This window comes from Phocoena phocoena, chromosome 11, assembly GCF_963924675.1.
Source record: "Phocoena phocoena chromosome 11, mPhoPho1.1, whole genome shotgun sequence".
In the NCBI taxonomy this organism is placed as follows: Eukaryota; Metazoa; Chordata; class Mammalia; order Artiodactyla; family Phocoenidae; genus Phocoena; species Phocoena phocoena.
Window position 1 is genome coordinate 51,541,503 of NC_089229.1, and position 20,992 is coordinate 51,562,494.

At 37.4% G+C, this 20,992-nt stretch overlaps 1 protein-coding gene across 1 annotated transcript in view; it reads left to right on the plus strand.

Annotated features, from left to right (window-relative positions):
- WIF1 (WNT inhibitory factor 1) overlaps nucleotides 1-20,992 on the plus strand; it is an 86,383-nt gene that overhangs the window by 47,528 nt on the left and 17,863 nt on the right. Inside the window, exons 3-5 of the mRNA XM_065887417.1 lie at nucleotides 2,475-2,583; nucleotides 15,723-15,863; nucleotides 16,749-16,844. Of these exons, the coding sequence (XP_065743489.1) occupies nucleotides 2,475-2,583; nucleotides 15,723-15,863; nucleotides 16,749-16,844 (346 nt within the window). The remainder of the gene's footprint in view (nucleotides 1-2,474; nucleotides 2,584-15,722; nucleotides 15,864-16,748; nucleotides 16,845-20,992) is intronic.

The following is a 20,992-nucleotide window of genomic DNA, read 5'->3' on the forward strand; positions in this document are numbered from 1 at the left end:
TAAATGATTAATGCCTGTTGTTAAATAAGTGTATTTATTTCACTATAAAAGTCATGGAACCACATGTGGAAAATTTGGAAAAGAGACAAAAAAGGAAAAAAATCAGTTACTATCAATCCTACACAGTCATGCAGGGCGGGAAAAGAGACGCAGACGTAGAGAAGGGATTTGTGGACACAGGGTGGGACGAAGTGAGAGAGTAGCATTGACATATATACACTACCATGTGTAAAACAGACAGCTAGTGGGAAGCAGCCACATAGCACAGGGAGCTCAGCTCAGTGCTCTGTTATGACCTAGAGGGGTGGGATATAGCTGATTCACATAGTTGTACAACAGAAACTAACACAACATTGTAAAGCAATTACACTCCAATTTAAAAAACAACTCCTACACAGTCATTGTTTTAATCTTGGTGTCTAGTCTTTCATCCTTTTTCTTATTAATGCAAAAAATGATCTTAAAAACTTACTGAAATTATATTAGTTTTTATAAATGCATTTTTAAAATACATCATCCATATAAACACAGATTTAATTTATAACGTGAAAGGTATAATGATGGAGCAGCAAATGATAACATTATGTGTTATTTGAAGCAATATAGCTACTGAAATGTTTTATTTTCAACATATTTGCACTCTGTCCACTCAGCTCTTTTCTATTGTTAAATGTACTATAAATACAAATATTTCGAATATTTTGGCATGTGGAATTTCACAAGTGGTTGTTGTGTTATTGTTGCTAGCTGATATTACTGTACTTGGTAATATAAGTAACCAAAAGTTATTAATTACAAGGGCATACAGTGCTAAATCCCTTCATCATACCTACCATGATATGCTTTAGAACAAAAAGGGGAAGGACAAAGATTATCTAGTAAAGTATAGAGGGAAGCACAGCCGGTAGAAGTCATTTAAAACACCTAGATTCACGAAACGCCGTCTAAGAAGTAGCCCACTTTTGATAGTTGTTGGTTTTCCTGAAGGGACATAAATAATGTTTTCTTTTTCAAAGGAATTCATTCCAATTGAATGACCTTTCCTGATGAGACTCTTTTCATCAGAATTTTTGCAATCCTTCCCTTAGACAGGGTAGGAATTAACTGTCTTATGACCCTTTATCCTCAGGGCCCTCCTAGTAAATGAATTTAGTAAAATTAATTCACACAACTCTTTTTACCCACCCAGGGAACCTTTCACAGTGGTCTTCTGGAACCACCGCCACAATTCAAAGAAGCGGTTGCAGTAGGAACTTGGTCAGTGAAGGTGCCCCTTTTGACCTAGTGAAAGCTGCAAGTGCTTTTCAACTCACTCCAGGCATGGACAGTGTCCCTATAGCTGCTGAGATTACCCTTTTGCATGATCACCCTCATGGTAAAGCCCTTAATGCCTAATACATTGATATTGTGACTTAAGGCAGAAGGTTGTGTCAATGTCTACCATATATCTCTTATATCTTCCACATTGGAAAATAAATTTTATACTGCATATAAATTTTTATACTGCGTATAAGATAGGCTGTATTCTTTTTTAAACCTCTTCCTAGCCCATGTTTATGTAATCAACTTAATTAACCCATCCAAATTCTGGATATCCTACAGATAACTGCAGAACCTCTCAATCTGCCTATCTTTCATTTCAGAATCTGTGCTATTTATTGATTGTTCTTTATTCTTAAGCAAGCACACATTTTTTCTATCACAAACCATTTTAATAATCCAGCTGAGGATCAGTTAAGCATCAGAGCTCTACAGTGAGATTATACATCACTACTTTCAGTATTTCATGGCCATTCAAGTAGCAAGAATCATTTTCTCAACTAGACTCAGTGGGAAAATGAAAATGTTTACAATATAAAGCTTTACGGCTTGTTGTCATTATTGAAGAGGTGGTTTTCACATTTTTAGACTTTTCTCTCCATAATTAAATTGAGATGTTAAATATAAACCTTCCAAAGGGAATGATACTGAAAAATAAACATTCACACCAAGAAAATTAAATTTTGGACTTTCATGTCTTCTTTTGCCAATAGGTTGCTGCTTTCATTATCACTTATTTATTACATCTTTCCAAATTCTGGTCAAAGACTCACGTCAGATTTGAAAAGAATTAAAGAATGACCCAAGAAGCTCAGATGGATTTTCTAAGGGCTAGCTGAAGATTGTTTTGACATCACCTGTTTCCTTAAGAGAAGTTTTCTCAATCCTTTTAAGCTAAAAGGCTACCTTGTGAATATCGTGGATATGTGTTACTAATATTTTTAAAGAATCACTTCTCTCCAAGCAGAATCTAATTCTAGAGTTCTAAAACCCAGAAGAGAGAGTTATGCCTACACAATATTTTAAGTGCCGTATGCTCCAGAATTCCTGTAGTGAAAAATGTCAGTCTTCCATCAGAGAGATGATGAATTGAGAAGTGCCTTCCCACTCTCTGTGGTTTCCATGGTGCTGATTGTCAATGCCTTTTGTTGTAGGCAGAATACTTCTATGAATTCCTGTCCTTGCGCTCCCTGGATAAAGGCATCATGGCAGACCCAACCGTCAATGTCCCTCTGCTGGGAACAGTGCCTCACAAGGCATCAGGTGGGTGGTCTTCGCCTCAGAGAAAGGTTTACACTTAAAATATAATAGCGATGGGAATAATATTTTAGATCTAGATGTCACCCATCAGAGACATTACAGAATGTTTTCCTGAAGAGATCTATTGATTTTAGGGCAAAGCAGTTGTTATGTCCCTATTTCCTTTGGGCAAAAGATTAGGATAGGCATGAAGAAATGGAAGTTTTAGAATTTTCTAAAAACTCAGTTCATAAATGATTCCAGATTAGAAAAAGAAAAGTCACTATGTGAGATATACTTGGCCAACAAGTGTGAATTAATGTAGTACATATAAATGTGGCAAAGATGCAAAGTAAGTGATCGAGAGAGAATGGGACAAGTCAAGAAAAACTTCCCCTAAATGAACATTGTATTGAATAGGAATTTTTTTTTTTTTTTTTTTTTTTGCGGTACGCGGGCCTCTCACTGTTGTGGCCTCTCCCATTGTGGAGCACAGGCTCCGGACGCGCAGGTTCAGCGGCCATGGCTCACGGGCCCAGCCGCTCCGCGGCATGTGGGATCTTCCCGGACCGGGGCAGGAACCCACGTCCCCTGCATCATCGGGCGGACACTTAACCACTGCGCCACCAGGGAAGCCCTGAATAGGAATTTGAAGTAGAGAGGAGACATAGAAAAGTAGGAGAAAGGGGTTCAGTCTTTCAGATCTAATCATCCTTCTCTACTAAGAAAATCCAGTATGCAGTTATTTGTTTAGAACTTTTCAACTTACAAAACACCAGTTCATGCATTATCTAATTTGTGTTCTGGGAGGGCGTCAAGGCCTGAATTAACAGCTCCATTTTACAAATTAGAAAATTGAGGCTTGTGAAGTTTAACTGACTTTCCCATAGTCATGTAATAAGCAGTGAAGCTGAGACTAGAGCCCAGGTTTTATGACTTTTAGAAAAATACAGAGATCACTTATGTAACCTATGTTACATTGAGTATATATATATTTTTACATAATTGTAGTAATATTATATATTTGGTCTTGCATAATGATTTTTTGGCTTTTAACATTTTAACATAAGCATTTTCCCATGTCACTACACATTTTTCCAAAAGTTATTTTTAATGCCCTTATAATATTGTTTTATGGACATACCATAATTTATTTACTCATTCCCTTATTGTGTTACTTAGATTGTTTTTAGGGTTGGCATACTAGAAATATCACAGTAAACATCATTTTTAAAATAACAGATGGTCAGTAGCCCTGTTTGTCTTATTCACCATGACTGCCAACACAGGGCCCAGCATAGAACAGGCTCTCAGAAAATACTTGTTGGATTCATGTGTGTAGCAAAATCTTAAAGTTCATCTCATTATTTTGTTAAGAATAGATTCTTAGATGTAAAATTATTGTGTCAAAGGATATGAGCTATGAACTTTTTAAAAGGCTCTTAAATTGCCAAAATGCCAAATTACTTTCCACAAAGGCTGTGCCTATTTGCACCCTGGCTAGCAGTGTTGGAGAGTGCCTGGCTTACTAACTTCATCAACATGTGTTATTAATCATGTTAGCTATTTTGCTGACTTAAAAAGTGAAAAGTGGTCCCTCAGTGTTCTTTCAATTTGATTTTTTAAATTCCTATTATGAGGTAGGAAGTTGTTTTCTTGTATCTGTTAGACAGTGTAAATGTCTGTGTGCCGTGCTCATTTTTATATTGAAATACTGTGGTTCTTATTAATTTGCAAAGCTCACTATAAAGTACTGACTGTTGATTGCAATTTTTTCAATTTATGTTTTATTTTATTTTTTTGAGGAGGGATATGCAGAGGCTTTAAAATCCTGTGTGGTCAAAACTATCTTTTCCTTTGTGATGTTTTTCCTATTACTTTTATGCTTGGAAATTAATTCCTATTCCAGAGAACCATTAGGTGATAATTTACACATGCTTCTAATATTTTATAAAAATTTATTTTGGCAGTAGTATGAGGTAGGGCTCAACCTGAATTATTTTTCTGAATTGTTGACTTTTCCAGTGTAAGAGGTTGGACTGACTCAAGATATGCTCTTTATTTTACAATAAGTTTTTTATAGATAAGAGTTGGTTTTAGAGACTACTGTTTGTTCTAATATTATAATATTTATAGTTTTATATTAAAATAATTGATAGCAGAATCCTGTCTCTTAAAAAAGAAGATTAGTCTTGTTCTTTTAGAGGAACATTAGAATAATTTGTCAGACATCAAATGAAGATCTCGTTAGGAGCTACTTTTTTTCTTTTCCATTACGGTTTATTATAGGATATTGAATATAGTTCCCTGAGCTATGCAATAGGACATTGTTGTTTATACATTCTATATATAATAGTTTGTATCTGCTAGTCCCAAACTCCCCATCCATCACTCCCCCACACCCCTCCCCCTTGGCAACTACAAGTCTGTTCTCTATGTGAGTCTGTTTCGTATGTAAGTTCATTTGTGTCATGTTTTAGGTTCCACAGATAAGTGATATCATATGGTATTTGTCCTTCTGACTCACTTCACTTAGTATGATCATCTCTAGGTCCATCCATGTAGCTGCAAATGGCATTATTTCATTCTTTTTTATGGCTGAGTAATATTCCACTGTATGTATATATGTGTGTGTATATATATATATATATATATATATATATATATATATATATACACACACACCATATCTTCCTTCTCCATGCATCTGTTGATGGACATTTTTTAGGTTGTTTCCATGACTTGGCTATTGTAAATAGTGCTGCTATGAACAAAGGGGTGCTTGTATCTTTTCAAATTAGAATTTTCTCTGGATATATGCCCAGGAGTGGAATTGCTGAATCATACGGTAGATCTATTTTTAGTTTTCTGAGTAACCTCCATACTGTTTTCCATAGTGGCCGCACCAACTTACATTCCCACCAACAGTGTAGGAAGGCTTCCCTTTTCTGCACACCCTCCCCAGCATTTGTTATTTGTAGACGTTTTAATGATGGCCATTCTGACTGGTGTGAGGTGGTACGTCATTTTAATTTTGATTTGCATTTCTCTAACGATTAGTGATGTTGGCCATCTGTATGCCTTATTTGGAGAAATGTCTATTTAGATCTTCTGCCCATTTTTTGATTGTTTTTTTTTTTAATATTGAGCTGTATGAGATGTTAGTGTATTTTGAAAATTAACCCCTTGTCGGTTGCATCATTTGCAAATATTTTCTCCCAGTCTGCAGGTTGTCTTTTCATTTTGTTTATGGTTTCCTTTGCTGAGGAGCTAATTTAAATTGATGAAATAATCAGGAAATCAGGCACCCTTACAGAGTCCATTTTCAGGTTGTAGTCATCTACTACTTCCAATGTATCTGTATTGCCACATCCCAGCACTGTAAGAGTTGGGGACTAAATAAGCACAGAGTTTCTCTAATTTCCTGGCATAGGTGCCCATGTGGGTATAGACAGGAAGAGTGTGAATCTGAGTTTCTCTTGGGTCATCCCAGTGCTGCCGATATGACTCACAGCCCTCCCAGAGGATTTACTTCCAATCCAGATGGGTTTAGGTTCTAGGAAGCTCCTATGAAGGAAAAAGGCCTTGGGTTCTGGAGATACACTCACCTGAGATTTGTAGCCTCAAGGATATGAATATCCCATTCCAGATACATGGGTACCCCAATTCCGCTCAGATGATAATGCTAGTATTATTGCATACTGCTACATCATGGAGACAAGAAAGTTCTTAGAATATGACCACCAAATTCTTGGAATAGGGCATTACTCAGTCTCATGCCACGTCACTTGGTGTTCCTTTTGAGTTGAAGATAATTTTCTATGAAATTTTTCTTGAGCACATTTGTTCTTTTTCTTAAGAAGTGGTCAGGAGTAAGATAAATACATAATATGTCTCTCAATTTCCATTTCATGTTTTTGAATTTTTCTTTCGTCTTTTTCTGATTATTAAAGACGTACAAACTCATTCAGCCCATTAAAAGGTGTTCATTAATTGCACAGTTATACCTCCTCAACTTAAAATAAATCTTGAATCTTTGGATTTCTAATCAAATGCTTATATCCAAAATCTTCCCGGTTTTATCAGTTTTTTGTGTCTAGTAAAAAAAAAAAAGTTTACTGAAGTTCTGCTTCTTACGATATTGAAGCAGTAAGGTTTTGAATATATGATATGAGAACACTTTAATAGATCATGTTTAGAGAAAACATCATTTGCTAATTAGAATCTTTAATAAAATGTAGAAGAAAAAGTGGATGATACTTTGGGCAAGGTGAGACTAAAAAGAACAAGCCTGGGATGAGGTGACTCATGCACATGTGTGCGCATTTATACACACACACACACACACACACATTTTACACGGACAACCCCCCCTCTCCCCATAGAGATTTTTGGAGGCAGATGTAGGATTTGTTTGCAGAAATGCAGGTGCAAGAAGTTTATGGGAATTGTAGTTCATTTCAGGGCAGTTACTCATTAGCCTCATTAAGCTCAGTCCCCCCAGCATGAGCAGTGAGGGTAACTTGAATTATTAAAAAGTAACCAAATCAGTGTGTCTTGCTCCTAAGCATCCAGGTAGCGTTCATTACTCTGCTGGTCTATTTAATACCCTCAAGCTGCTAAGGTGTCCTTTTATCCTACAGACTCCTATATGCCTAAGCGTTGCACAAAAAAGAAAACTCTTGATCTTTAACAGTTATGAAGTGCCTGCTTTCTGGCATCTGAAGAGAACAAAAACAGGAAATACAAACTGCAGGGTGGTTCAGTAAAATTCCCGAGTTGGATAACGAAAAACAGTTTCCATCAAGCCAAGGCTTTACCTGTTGGAACACTCTTTCTCTGTCATCCCATGAAACCAACAGAGCAGGGGTGTTTCTCAACCAAGACCATCAGGAATCCAATGTGTAGAAATTGTCAAATAGGTGTTAATGCTGGGAGGACCATCTTCTTCCCGGTGACCCCCATCCTTAGAAAGTGAAGCCCAGAGTAGGTACTCAGTAAGTATTTGCTGAGAGAATGAATGGATGACTATTTGTGTTGGATGATTTATATTCATGGAACAGCTTATAATCATGTGGTGTTGAGGATGAGATCTCGCGCACCTTATTCATCTCTTCCCTTGTTGTGAGGTAGTGGTTTGCATGACCGAGGCTGAGGCTGTATGAGCACCATACTGGTCTCAGTGTGGAAGAGGTCTTTTTTTTTAAGACATCTTTATTGGAGTATAATTGCTTTACAGTGGTGTGTTAGTTTCTGCTGTATAACAAAGTGAATCAGCTATAAATATACATTTATGCCCATTTCTCCTCCCTCTTGCGTCTCCCTTCTACCTTCCCTATCCCACCCCTCTAGGTGGACACAAAGCACCGAACTGATCTCCCTGTGCTATGTGGCTGCTTCCCACTAGCTATCTGTTTTACATTTGGTAGTGTATATATGTCCATGCCACTCTCTCACTTCGTCCCAGCTTACCCTTCCCCCACCCCGTGTCCTCAAGTCCATTCCCTACGTCTACGTCTTTATTCCTGTCCTGCCCCTAGGTGATTCACAACCTTTTTTTTTTTTTTGACTCCTTATATATGTGTTAGCATATGGTCTTTGTTTTTCTCTTTCTGAGTTACTTCACTCTGTATGACAGTCTCTAGGTCCATCCACCTCACTGCAAATAACTCAGTTTTGATTCGTTTTATGGCTGAGTAATATTCCATTGTATATATGTGCCACATCTTCTTTATCCATTCATCTGTCAACGGACACTTAGGTTGCTTCCATATCCTGGCTACTGTAAATACTGCTGCAATGAACATTGTCGTATATGACTCTTTTTGAATTATGGTTTTCTCAGGGTATATGCCCAGTAATGGGATTGCTGGGTCATATGGTAGTTCTATTTTTAGTTTTATAAGGAAACACCATACTGTTCTCCATAGTGGCTGTATCAATTTACATTCTCACCAACAGTGCAAGAGGATTCCCTTTTCTCCACACCCTCTCCAGCATTTATTGTTTCTGGATTTTTGTTTGAGTATGGCCGTTCTGACTGGTGTGAGGTGATACCTCATTATAGTTTTGATTTGCATTTCTCTAATGATTAGTGATGTTGAGCATCCTTTCATCTGTTTCTTGGCAACCTGTATATCTTCTTTGGAGAAATGTCTATTTAGGTCTTCTGCCCATGTTTGGACTGTTTTTTTTGTTTTTTTTAATATTGAGATGCTTGTAAATTTTGGAGATTAATCCTTTGTCAGTTGCTTTGTTTGCAAATATTTTCTCCCATTCTGAGGGCTGTCTTTTCATCTAGTTTATAGTTTCCTTTGCTGTGCAAAAGCTTTAAAGTTTCATTAGGTCCCATTTGTTTATTTTTATTTTTATTTCCATTTCTCTAGGAGGTGGGTCAAAAAGGATCTTGCTGTGATTTATGTCATAATGTTCTGCCTATGTTTTCCTCTCAGAGTTTTATAGTGTCTGGCCTTACATTTAGGTCTTTAATCCATTTTGAGTTTATTTTAGTTTATGGTGTTAGGGAGTATTATAATTTCATTCTTTTACATGTAGCTGTCCAGTTTTCCCAGCACCACTTATTGAAGAGGCTGTCTTTTTTCCAGGCTGTCTTATTGAAGAGGGTGCCTCCTTTATCAAAGATAAGGTGACCATATGTGTGTGCGTTTATCTCTGGGCTTTCTATCCTGTTCCATTGACCTATATTTCTGTTTTTGTGCAAGTACCATACTGTCTTGATTACTGTAGCTTTGTAGTATAGTCTAAAATCAAGGAGCCTGATTCCTCCACCTCCATTTTTCTTTCTCAAGGTTGCTTTGGCTACTCAGGGTCTTTTGTGTTTCCATAAAAATTGTGCAATGTTTTATTCTAGTTCTGTGAAAAATGCCATTGGTACTTTGACAGGGATTGCATTGAAACTGTAGATTGCTTTGGGTAGTAGAGTCATTTTCACAATGTTGATTCTTCCAATCCAAGAACACGGTATATGTTTCCATCTATTTGTATCATCTTTAATTTCTTTCATCAGTGTCTTAAAATTTTCTGCATACAGGTTTTTTGTCTCCTTAGGTAGGTTTATTCATAGATATTGCATTCTTTTGGTTGCAATGGTAAATGGGAGTGTTTTCTTAATTTCACTTTCAGATTTTTCATCATTAGTGTATAGGAATGCCAGAGATTTCTGTGCATTAATTTTGTATCCTGCTACTTTACCAAATTCATTGATTAGCTCTAGTAGTGAGCTGGTAGCATCTTTAGGATTCTCTATGTATAGTATCATGTCATCTGCAAACAGTGACAGTTTTACTTCTTCTTTTCAGATTTGGATTCCTTTTATTTTCTTCTCTGATTGCTGTGGCTAAAACTTCAAAAACTATGATGAATAATAGTGGTGAGAGTGGGCAACCTTGCCTTGTTCCTGAACTTAGTGGAAATGGTTTCTCTTTTTCACCATTGGGGACGATGTTGGCTGTGGTTTTGTCATATATGGTCTTTATTATGTTGAGGAAAGTTCCCCCTATGCCCACATTCTGGAGGGTTTTTATCATAAATGGGTGTTGAATTTTGTCAAAAGCTTTCCCTGCATCTGTAGAGATGATCATATGGTTTTTCTCTTTCAATTTGTTAATATGGTGTATCACATTGATTGATTTGCATATACTGAAGAATCCTTGCATTCCTGGGTTAAACCCCATTTGATCATGGTGTATGATCCTTTTAATGGGCTGTTGGATTCTGTTTGCTAGGATTTTGTTGAGGATTTTTGCATCTGTATTCATCAGTGATATTGGCCAGTAATTTTCTTTCTTTGTGACATCTTTGTCTGGTTTTGGTATCAGGGTGATGGTGGCCTCACAGAATGAGTTTGGGAGTATTCCTAACTCTGCTATATTTTGGAAGAGTTTGAGAAGGATAGGTGTTAGCTCTTCTCTAAATGTTTGATAGAATTCGCCTGTGAAGCCATCTGGTCCTGGGCTTCTGTTTGTTGGAAGATTTTTAATCACAGTTTCAATTTCAGTGCTTGTGATTGGTCTGTTCATATTTTCTATTTCTTCCTGGTTCAGTCTCAGAAGGCTGTGCATTTCTAAGAATTTGTCCATTTCTTCCAGGTTGTCCATTTTATTGGCATATAGTTGCTTGTAGTAATCTCTCATGATCCTTTGTATTTCTGCAGTGTCAGTTGTTACTCCTCCTTTTTCATTTCTAATTCTATTGATTTGAGTCTTCTCCCTTTTTTTCTTGATAAGTCTGGCTAATGGTTTAACAATTTTATTTATTTTCTCAAAGAACCAGCTTTTAGTGTTATTGATCTTTGCTATTGTTTCCTTCATTCCTTTCTGATCTGATTTTTATGATTTCTTTCCTTCTGCTAACTTTGGGATATTTTTGTTCTACTTTCTCTAATTGCTTTAGGTGTAAGGTTAGGTTGTTTATTTGAGATGTTTCTTGTTTCTTAAGGTAGGATTGTATTGCTATAAACTTGCCTCTTAGAACTGCTTTTGCTGCATCCCATAGGTTTTGGGTCATCGTGTTTTCATTGTCATTTATTTCTGGGTATTTTTTGATTTCCTCTTTGATTTCTTCAGTGGGTATTAAGTAGTGTATTGTTTAGCCTCCATGTGTGTGTATTTTTTACAGATTTTTTCCTGTAATTGATATCTAGTCTCATAGCGTTGTGGTCAGAAAAGATACTTGAAATGATTTCAGTTTTCTTAAATTTACCAAGGCTTGATTTGTGAACCAAGTTATGATCTATCCTGGAGAATGTTCCATGAGCACTTGAGAAGAATGTGTATTCTGTTGTTTTTGGATGGAATGTCCTATAAATATCATTTAAGTCCATCTTGTTTAATGTATCATTTAAAGCTTGTGTTTCCTTATTTATTTTCAGTTTGGATGATCTGTCCATTGGTGAAAGTGGGGTGTTAAAGTCCCCTACTATGATTGTGTTACTGTCGATTTCCCCTTTTATGGCTGTTAGTATTTGCCTTATGTACCGAGGTGCTCCTATGTTGGGTGCATAAATATTTACAATTGTTATATCTTCTTCTTGGATTGATCCCTTGATCATTATGTAGTGTCCTTCTTTGTCTCTTGTAATAGTCTATATTTTAAAGTCTATTTTCTCTGATACGAGAATTGATACTCCGGCTTTCTTTTGATTTCCATTTGCAAGGAATATCTTATTCCATCCCCTCACTTTCAGTCTGTATGTGTCCCTAGGTCTGAAGTGGGTATACTGTAGACAGCACATATATGGGTCTTGTTTTTGTGTCCATTCAGCCAGTCTGTGTCTTTTGGTTGGAGCATTTAATCCATTTACATTTAAGGTAATTATCGATATGTATGTTCCTATTACCATTTTCTTAATTGTTTTGGGTTTGTTATTGTAGGTCTTTTCCTTCTCTTGTGTTTCCTGCCTAGAGAAGTTCCTTTAGCATTTGTTGTAAAGCTGGTTTGGTGGTGCTGAATTCTCTTAGCTTTGCTTGTCTGTAAAGCTTTTAATTTCTCTGTCAAATCTGAATGAGATCCCTGCTGGGTAGGGTAATCTTGGTTGTAGGTTTTTCTGCTTCATCACTTTAAATATGTCCTGCCAGTCCCTTCTGGCTTGCAGAGTTTCTGCTGAAAGATCAGCTGTTAACTTTATGGGGCTTCCCTTGTGTGTTATTTGTTGTTTTTCCCTTGCTGCTTTTATTATTTTTTCTTTGTATTTAATTTTTGATAGTTTAATTAATATGTGTCTTGACATGTTTCTCTTGGGTTTATCCTGTATGGGACTCTCTGTGCTTCCTGGACTTGATTAACTGTTTCCTTTCCCATATTAGGGAAGTTTTTAACTATAAGGTCTTCAAATATTTTCTCAGTCCCTTTCTTTTTCTCTTCTTCTTCTGGGACTCCTATTATTCGAATGTTGGTGCATTTAATGTTGTCCCAGAGGTCTCTGAGACTGTCCTCAATTATTTTCATTCTTTTTTCTTTATTCTGCTCTGCAGTAGTTATTTCCACTATTTTATCTTCCAGGTCACTTATCTGTTTTTCTGCCTCAGTTATTCTGCTATTGATCCCTTCTAGAGATTTTTTTTTTTTTTTTCTTTTTTTGGCGGTACGTGGGCCTCTCATTGTTGTGGCCTCTCTCGTTGCAGAGCACAGGCTCTAGACACGCAGGCTCAACCGCCATGGCTCATGGACCCAGCCGCTCCGCGGCATGTGGGATCTTCCCGGACCGGGGCACAAACCCGTGTCCCTTGCATCAGCAGGCAGACTCTCGGCCACTGCGCCACCAGGGAAGCCCGTAGAGAATTTTTAATTTCATTTATTGTGCTGTTTATCACTGTTTGTTTGCTCTTTAGTTCTTCTAAGTCCTTGTTAAATGTTTCTTGTATTTTCTCCATTCTATTTCCAAGATTTTGGTTCATCTTTACTATCATTCTGAATCCTTTTTGAGGTAGACTGCCTATTTCCTCTTCTTTTGTTAGGTCTGGTGGGTTTTTATCTTGCTCTTTCATCTGCTGTGTGTTTCTCTGTCTTCTCATTTTGCTTAACTTACTGTGTTTGGGGTCTCCTTTTCGCCAGCTGCAGGTTCATAGTTCCCGCTGTTTTTGGTGTTTGTCCCCAGTGGCTAAGGTTGGTTCAGTGGGTTGTGTAGGCTTCCTGCTGGAGGGAACTAGTGCCTGTGTTCTGGTGGATGAGGCTGGATCTTGTCTTTCTGGTGGGCAGGTCCACATTTGGTAGTGTGTTTTGGGGTGTCTTTGGACTTTTTATGATTTTAGGCAGCCTCTCTGCTAATGGATGGGGTTGTATTCCTGTCTTGCTAGTTCGGCATAGGGTGTCCAGCACTGTAGCTTGCTGGTCGTTGAGTGGAGCTGGGTCTTGGTGTTGAGATGGAGATCTCGGGGAGATTTTCGCCATTTGATATTACGTGGAGCTGGGAGATTTTCGCCGTTTGATATTACGTGGAGCTGGGAGGTCTCTTGTGGACCAGTGTCCTGAACTTGGCTCTCCCACCTCAAAGGCACAGCCCTGATGCCTGGCTGGAGCACAAGAGCCTGTCTTCCACATGGACAGAAGAATCTTCCAAATTATTTTCCTCTGGATATCAGTCGGTAAGGTAACTGCTGGTCATCACAATGCGTATTCAGAAAAATCCACGTTTTACTCCTGTGCTCTTTTTCTTGTTTTTGCTAGCAATTAATATCGTGAACAGGATACCCATTCACAAATGCCAAGTTCACCATAAAAGCAGATAATTCCATACAGCTCTTCCCTACAAGACTGCTTCCAGTTAGTTCTCAAAGTGCCCGATTGTTCAGTGAAGATACAATCCAGGTGCAGAGCAGGGGAAAAAAAAGAAAACTGGGAGAAAAAAGAAGAGGCAGAGATAGAAAAGTAGAGACTGATAGAGGAGAGGGCAGAAAAAAAGGGAAGACATTTGTTACAAACAAGGAAAGAAAAGGCCAGTAAGTGAGGAAGTCTGTGAACTCTACAACAAGAACTGGAGTCTTGCTTTTTGCAAATCATCTCTATCCATGTAGCCTTTCAGATTCCCTTGGTCCCCAAGTAAAATTTCCAGATCCGGGATGCAGCCATAGGAAAAAATCCTATGTATATTTCACAACTATCCCGCAATAACAGATCCAACGCGGTTTTCCTTGTACAGTCCTTTGCTTCCTTTTGAAATGGAAATCCCTACTATGGATTTTTGTATTTTGTAAGTTTGCATTTTCATATATACAATTTCATTAAACCAAGGTTTTCAGTGGGGACAATTATACTTTGGGACTTCAGAAACAAGTTTGTTTTTTTTCTCTCTTTTTATTTCTGTTAAAATATCTGGGTTTTTTCCATCATTTAATTATTTACAATGCTCAGATCTCAAGATTCAGGAGAACTGGAAACCCGTGTTATTTGGAGAAGAGCACAGTAATGAACACTGACAATGCCAAAGCCTTGAGAGTGGTTTCTGGTTGCCAAGCGCGTTAAGAAGATTGTATGACCAACTGGTGTGCAGTGCATTATGGAAAAGAGCACACTGACTTCTAGCTCACTTCTTCTTGTACAACTAGGGGAAAGGTTTATGAAAACTCTGAAGGGAAAGGATTTTTCCTGGCATAGTACGATTTTCCCAAGCTTGGCAGTAACCGTAACCTGCCATACAGAAACAAAAAAACAGAATTTCATATGTATACCTCTTAGCAATATTTGTTCTATTCATAAGGAAGAACTGGAGTCTAGTGGATCAGCTAGATCAGTCTTCTCCAGTGGATATGTTAGGATAATCCAGTGGATTTCAGAAATTTATGAAATCGGCCTCTCAGCCAGTGACTTGAGCCAATTTCTACCCAATGATTTGTGGGTATTTCACAGCTGAAGTTGTGGACAACTCCTCGCCATCTCTGTACAGCAACACTATTAGTTCCCACTCTCTGCTTAGTCTACACCTACATACCCCAAGTGATCATCAGTTTCACTAAAAAGAAGTGTCTCCTCTTTAGGAACCTAAACCATTAGACATGTCTATTGTGAGATTACTTCATCACAGCAAACTCTCTTCTAGATCCCCAAGATATGGACACTTCTCAATATTAACAAATAGCCTGAGAAAATATTACGTTTATTAACTCAGTCCAATGTTTGGGGTCTAGTCTGAGTTGTAGAATATTTCCAAAGAAGATATTTTGTCACTTTCAAGCATACAGAGTAAAAGTAAACCAGTGGGGTGTTGCTTATGGGGCTTTATTTAATAGATTCTGCAGTGCTGACTTTTAGCTCTTTTTGAATTATATGGAGGCTGGTGAAGGTGTTCACAAAGTTTCTTCTCCTAATTAATCTATGCTACCTATTTGCACCTTTACTTCTTAGAGAACATTTTACCATCTTTTTTTTCCAAGATGGTACAAGTTCAGACTATGAACAAAATATCCCCAGTTTCATATTAGTAGGGTACAAATTAATGAGGGTCATTAATTCTCCACTCAGCATGACGTACACGTTCTGTGGAGAATGCCCAGATAATCAAAATACAGTCCATACTCTAGTGGAGATACAAGCATGTCTGATAACAAAATGTGAACATTTTTGCTTTGTTCTTTGTCTCTCTTACCAAGATTTCTGTAAAACTGGGATCAACTAGATAAACTGTTTCTCCATACCTTCTTTTTCTTTAGTTGTTCAAGTTGGTTTTCCATGTCTCGGCAAACAAGATGGAGTGGCAGCATTTGAAGTGAATGTGATTGTAATGAATTCTGAAGGCAACACCATCCTGCAGACACCTCAGAATGCCATCTTCTTTAAAACATGTCAACAAGGTAATCAGTGATGGTGATTCCAGAGAAGGCTCATAAGGCTTCCAGGTGTGATTTGGGCCAAACATTGTAGCTAGCTAGCTAGATAATTATTTTGTATAATTAAAACCACACCAGTGGGAGGAGGGGTAAACGCAGGGTCCGCTAATAGTACTAAGACAGACTTTCTCTGCTTTGACTGCACTCATAAGTTTAGGAACTCCAGTGCCCTTCAAAATGCCCTGTCTTCCACCTCTCTTCTTTCCCTCCTCCAACACAATCTTTGGGAGTCCCCACCCTCATAGCAAGGGTTCCAGTCATCACCAGCAACTACTACAAACCATACGCCCTGCCAAAAGCTTGGTGCTTTTGACTTCCAAAGATCACGCCAGTGATCTCTGCCAGGCAAAGGCACCTCTCCATCACAGCCCGGATTCCCAGTTAAGCTTGAAGGCTTTCCCATGCTGTCTCCTTTCCCATCCTGATACAAGCTCTTCCAACACAGAATTTAAGCTCTGGAGGCTTTCAGTGCCCTAAAGATGTACCGAAAGGTCATTCCCCCCTCTGAAAATGAATATTGAGGGCAATATCCATCATTCTGTTTCAGTGTGAATTTAAGGAAATGCAGTAGATTGATGGGTGGGAGGAAGGCAGAACATAAGCTCGCTTTGCCTTCTTCCACGAGCTCCCTACTGTTGGAAGTAGGACTGAGAGGCAGTATCTTACTTTCATGAAGACTTAGTGAAGTACAGGCAGTGTACAGAGAATGAAGTGGAAGTACTGGTATTCAATAAATTATGATAATTGGTGTGCTGGGGAAAAAGTGACCGTTAGCCTCTTCATGCCCCTGTAATTCACTCAACATGATTTGAAAGCTGTCTATATAAACCTTGTTTCTCTTTGGTGAAGCTGAGTGCCCAGGAGGGTGCCGAAATGGAGGCTTTTGTAATGAAAGGCGGGTCTGCCAGTGTCCTGATGGATTCTATGGACCTCACTGTGAGAAAGGTAAGAACAGAGACAGCCAGTTTCCCTGCTTGCTTCCTAATGAAATGGGTGTTACACAGGAGCCCCACATGTATTTTTAACACATCACCTGAAATTATTTTTCTGGTCACATTATAAGGATTTGTGCAGTTTTAAAAAGCCACAGAAAAGCTATTGGAAAGTATTCTTCTAGGAGTGGTTTTCTGTTAAATCCAATATGTGGTGACAGGAGCAGAAAACTGGCACAATGTCTACATTCTTTGTGGCCACTTTCACTCTCTTCTACCCCCCTCCACAATTCACTATTATATATACTATGCTTTAGCATAATCTTATGAAAGTTTTGAGTTTTTTTCCCTCCACTAAAATGGTTTTTAAAAGCTAGTATTATGAGTGATTTGAAAGTATCTACTCCAATTAAAAGTAGCTTGTTTCACAATTAGGTCTACACCTGAGTTATGAAGGTGCTCTAGGAAAAAAAAAAAAAGGATGAAAATCATTTGTGTAGTAAATATATATATTTCGGTGAAATTACTACTAAGAAAGCTATATGAAAAAAGAGATGAACATGAAAATGTTTATTAACCACAAAGGTGTCTAAACCACAAGCTCACATATACTGAGCTTATTTGACCAGAGTAAGCAAAATATTTTTCATCTTCAAAAAATAGACTTTTTTCTTGTCTGCATTGATTTTTTTTCTTTATTTTATTTTCTTAATTGAAATATAGTTGGTTTACAGTGTTGTTAGTTTCAGGTGTACAACAAAGTCATTCAGTTATATATATATTTTTTTCAGATTTTTTCCCATATAGGTTATTACAAAATATTGAGTATAGTTCTCTGTGCTATACAGTAGGTCCTTGGTTATCTAGTAGTGTGTGTATCTGTTAATCCCAACCTCCTAATTTATCCCTCCCCCACCTTCCCTTTCTCCTTTGGTAACCATAAGTTTGCTTTCTATGCCTATGGGTCTTTTTCTGTTTTGTATATAAGTTCATTTGTATCTTTTTTTTTAGATTCCAAATATAAGTGGTATCATATGATATTTGTCTGTCTAGCTCACTTCATTCAGTATAATTATCCCTAGGTCCATCCATGTTGCTGCAAATGGCATTATTTTATTCTTTTTATGGCTAATATTCCTGTGTGTGTGTGTGTGTGTGTGTGTGTGTGTGTGTGTATCCGTCTCACATCTTCTTTATCCATTCATCTGTCGATGCACATTTAAGTTACTTCCATGTCTTGGCTATTGTAAATAGTGCTGCAATGAACACTGGGTGCAATTTACATTCCCACCAACAGTGTAGGAGGGTTCCTTTTTCTCCACACCCTCTCCGGCATTATTTGTAGAATTTTTGATGATGGCCATTCTGACCAGTGTGAGGTGGTACCTCATTGTAGTTCTGATTTGCATTTCTCTAATAATTAGTGATGCTGAGTAGCTTTTCATGTGCCTCTTGGCCATCTGTATGTCTTCTTTGGAGAAAAGTCTATTTAGGTCTTCTGCCCATTTTTTGATTGGGTTGTTTGTTTTTTTGTTATTGAGCTGCATGAGCTGCTTGTATATTTTGGAGATTAATCCTTTGTCAGTTGCTTTGTTTGAAAATATTTTCTCCCATTCTGAGGGTTGTCTTTTCTTCTTGTTTATGGGTTCCTTTGCTGTGCAAAAGCTTTTAAGTTTAATTAGGTCCCATTTGTTTATTTTTTAATTTCCATTACTCTAGGGGATGGATATAAAAAGATACTGCTGCAATTTATCTCAAAGAGTGTTCTGCCTATGTCTTCCTCTACAAGTATTATAGTATCTGGTCTTACATTTAGGTCTTTATAACATTTTGAGCGTTTTTGGTGTATGGTGTTAGAGAATGTTCTAATTTCATTCTTTTACATGTAGCTGTCCAGTTTTCCCAGCACCACTTATTGAAGAGACAGTCTTTTCTCCATTGTATAGTATTTCCTCCCTTGTCAGAGATGAATTGACCATAGGTACATGGATTTATTTCTGGGCTTTCCATCCTGTTCCATTGATCTATGTGTCTGTTTTTTGTGCCAGTACCATACTGTTTTGATTACTGTAGGTTTGTAGTATAGTCTGAAGTCAGGGAACCTGATTCCTCCAGCTCCATTTTTCTTTCTCAAGATTGCTTTGGCTATTCGGGATCTTTTGTGTTTCCATACATATTTTAAAATTTTTGCTCTAGCTCTGTGAAAAATGCCATTCGTGATTTGATAGGGATGACACTGAATTTGTAGATTGCCTTGGGTAGTATGGTCATTTTAACAATATTGATTCTTCCAACCCAAGAACACAGTACATCTTTCCATCTGTTTGGGTCATCTTCAGTTTCTTCCATCAGCATCTTATAGTTTTCAGAGTACAGGTCTTCTGCCTCCTTAGGTAGGTTAATTACTAGGTATTTCATTCCTTTTGATGCAATGGTAAGTAGGATTGTTTCCTTAATTTCATTAATTTCTTTCTGATCTTTCGTTGTTAGTGTATAGAAATGCAACGGATTTCTGTGTATGAATTTTGTATCCTGTAAATTTACTGAATTCATTGATGAGCTGAGTAGTTTTCTGGTAGCGTCTTGAGGATTTTCTATATATAGCATCATGTCATCTGCAGACAGTGACAGTTTTACTACTGCTTTTCCAATTTGGATCCCTTTTATTTCTTTTTCTTCTCTGATTGCTGTGGTTAGGACTTCCAAAACTATGTTGAATAAAAGTGGCAAGAATACACATCCTTGTCTTCTTCCTGATCTTAGAGGAAATGCTTTCAGCTTTGCACTGTTGAGTATGATGTTAGTTGTGCATTTGTCATATATGGCTTGTATTATGTTGAGGTATGTTCCTTCTATGCCCACTTTCTGGAGAGTTTTTATAATAAATGGATGTTGAATTTTATCAAAAGCTTTTTCTGCATCTACTGAGATGATCATGTGATTGTTATTCTTCAATTTGTTAATGTGGTGTATCACACAGATTGATTTGCAGATATTGAAAAATCCTTGCATGACTGGGATAAATCCCACTTGATCACTGGGTATGATCCTTTTAATGTATCGTTGGATTCAGTTTGCTTGTATTTTGTTGAGGATTTTAGCGTCTCTGTTCATCAGTGATATTGGCCTCTAATTTTTTGTGTGCGTGTGGTATCTTTGTCTGGTTTTGGTATCAGGGTGATGGTGGGCACATAGAATGAATTTTGGAGTGATCCTTTCTCTGTAATTTTTTGGAATAGCTTCAGAAGGATAGGTGTTAACTCTTCTCTAAATGTTTGTTAGAATTCACCTGTGAAGCCATCTGGTCCTGGACTTTTGTTTGTTTGGAGCTTTTGCATCACAGATTCAATTTCAGTACTGGTAATTGGTCTGTTCATATTTTCTGTTTCTTCTTGGTTCAATCTTGGGAGATTGTACCTTTCTAAGAATTTGTCCATGTCTTCTAGGTTGTCCATTTTATTGGTATATAGTTGCTTAGTCTCTTATGGTCCTTTGTATTTGTGGTGTCAGTTGTAACTTCTCCTTTGTCGTTTCTAATTTTATTGATTTGGGCCCTCTCCCTTTTTTTCTTGATGAGTCTGGCTAAAGGCTTATCAATTATATTCATCTTTTCAAAGAACTAGCTTTTAGTTTTATTGATCTTTTTTATTGTTTTCTTTGTCTCTATTTCATTATTTCTGCTCTGATGTTTATGATTTCTTTCCTTCTACTAACTTTGGGTTTTATTTGTTCTTCTTTCTCTAGTTGCTTTAGGTGTAATGTTAGGTTGTTTATTTGAGATTTTTCTTGTTTCCTGAGGTAAGCTTGTATCATTATAAACTTCACTCTTACAGCTGCTTTTGCTGCATCCCATAGCATTTGGAACATCGTGTTTCCATTTTCATTTGTCTCTAGGTATTTTTTGATTTCCTCTTTGATTTTTTCAGTGATCTATTGGTTATTTAATAGCATGCGTTTTTTGCAGTTTTCTTTTTTTAGTTGATTTCTAATCTCATGCATTGTGGTCAGAAAAGATGCTTGATATGATTTCAATTTTCTTATATTTACTGAGGCTTGATTTGTGACCCAGTATGTGATCTATCCTGGAGAATGTTCATGTGTACTTGAAAAGAATGTGTATTCTAAGGCTTTCAGATGGAATGCTTTATAAATATCAATTAA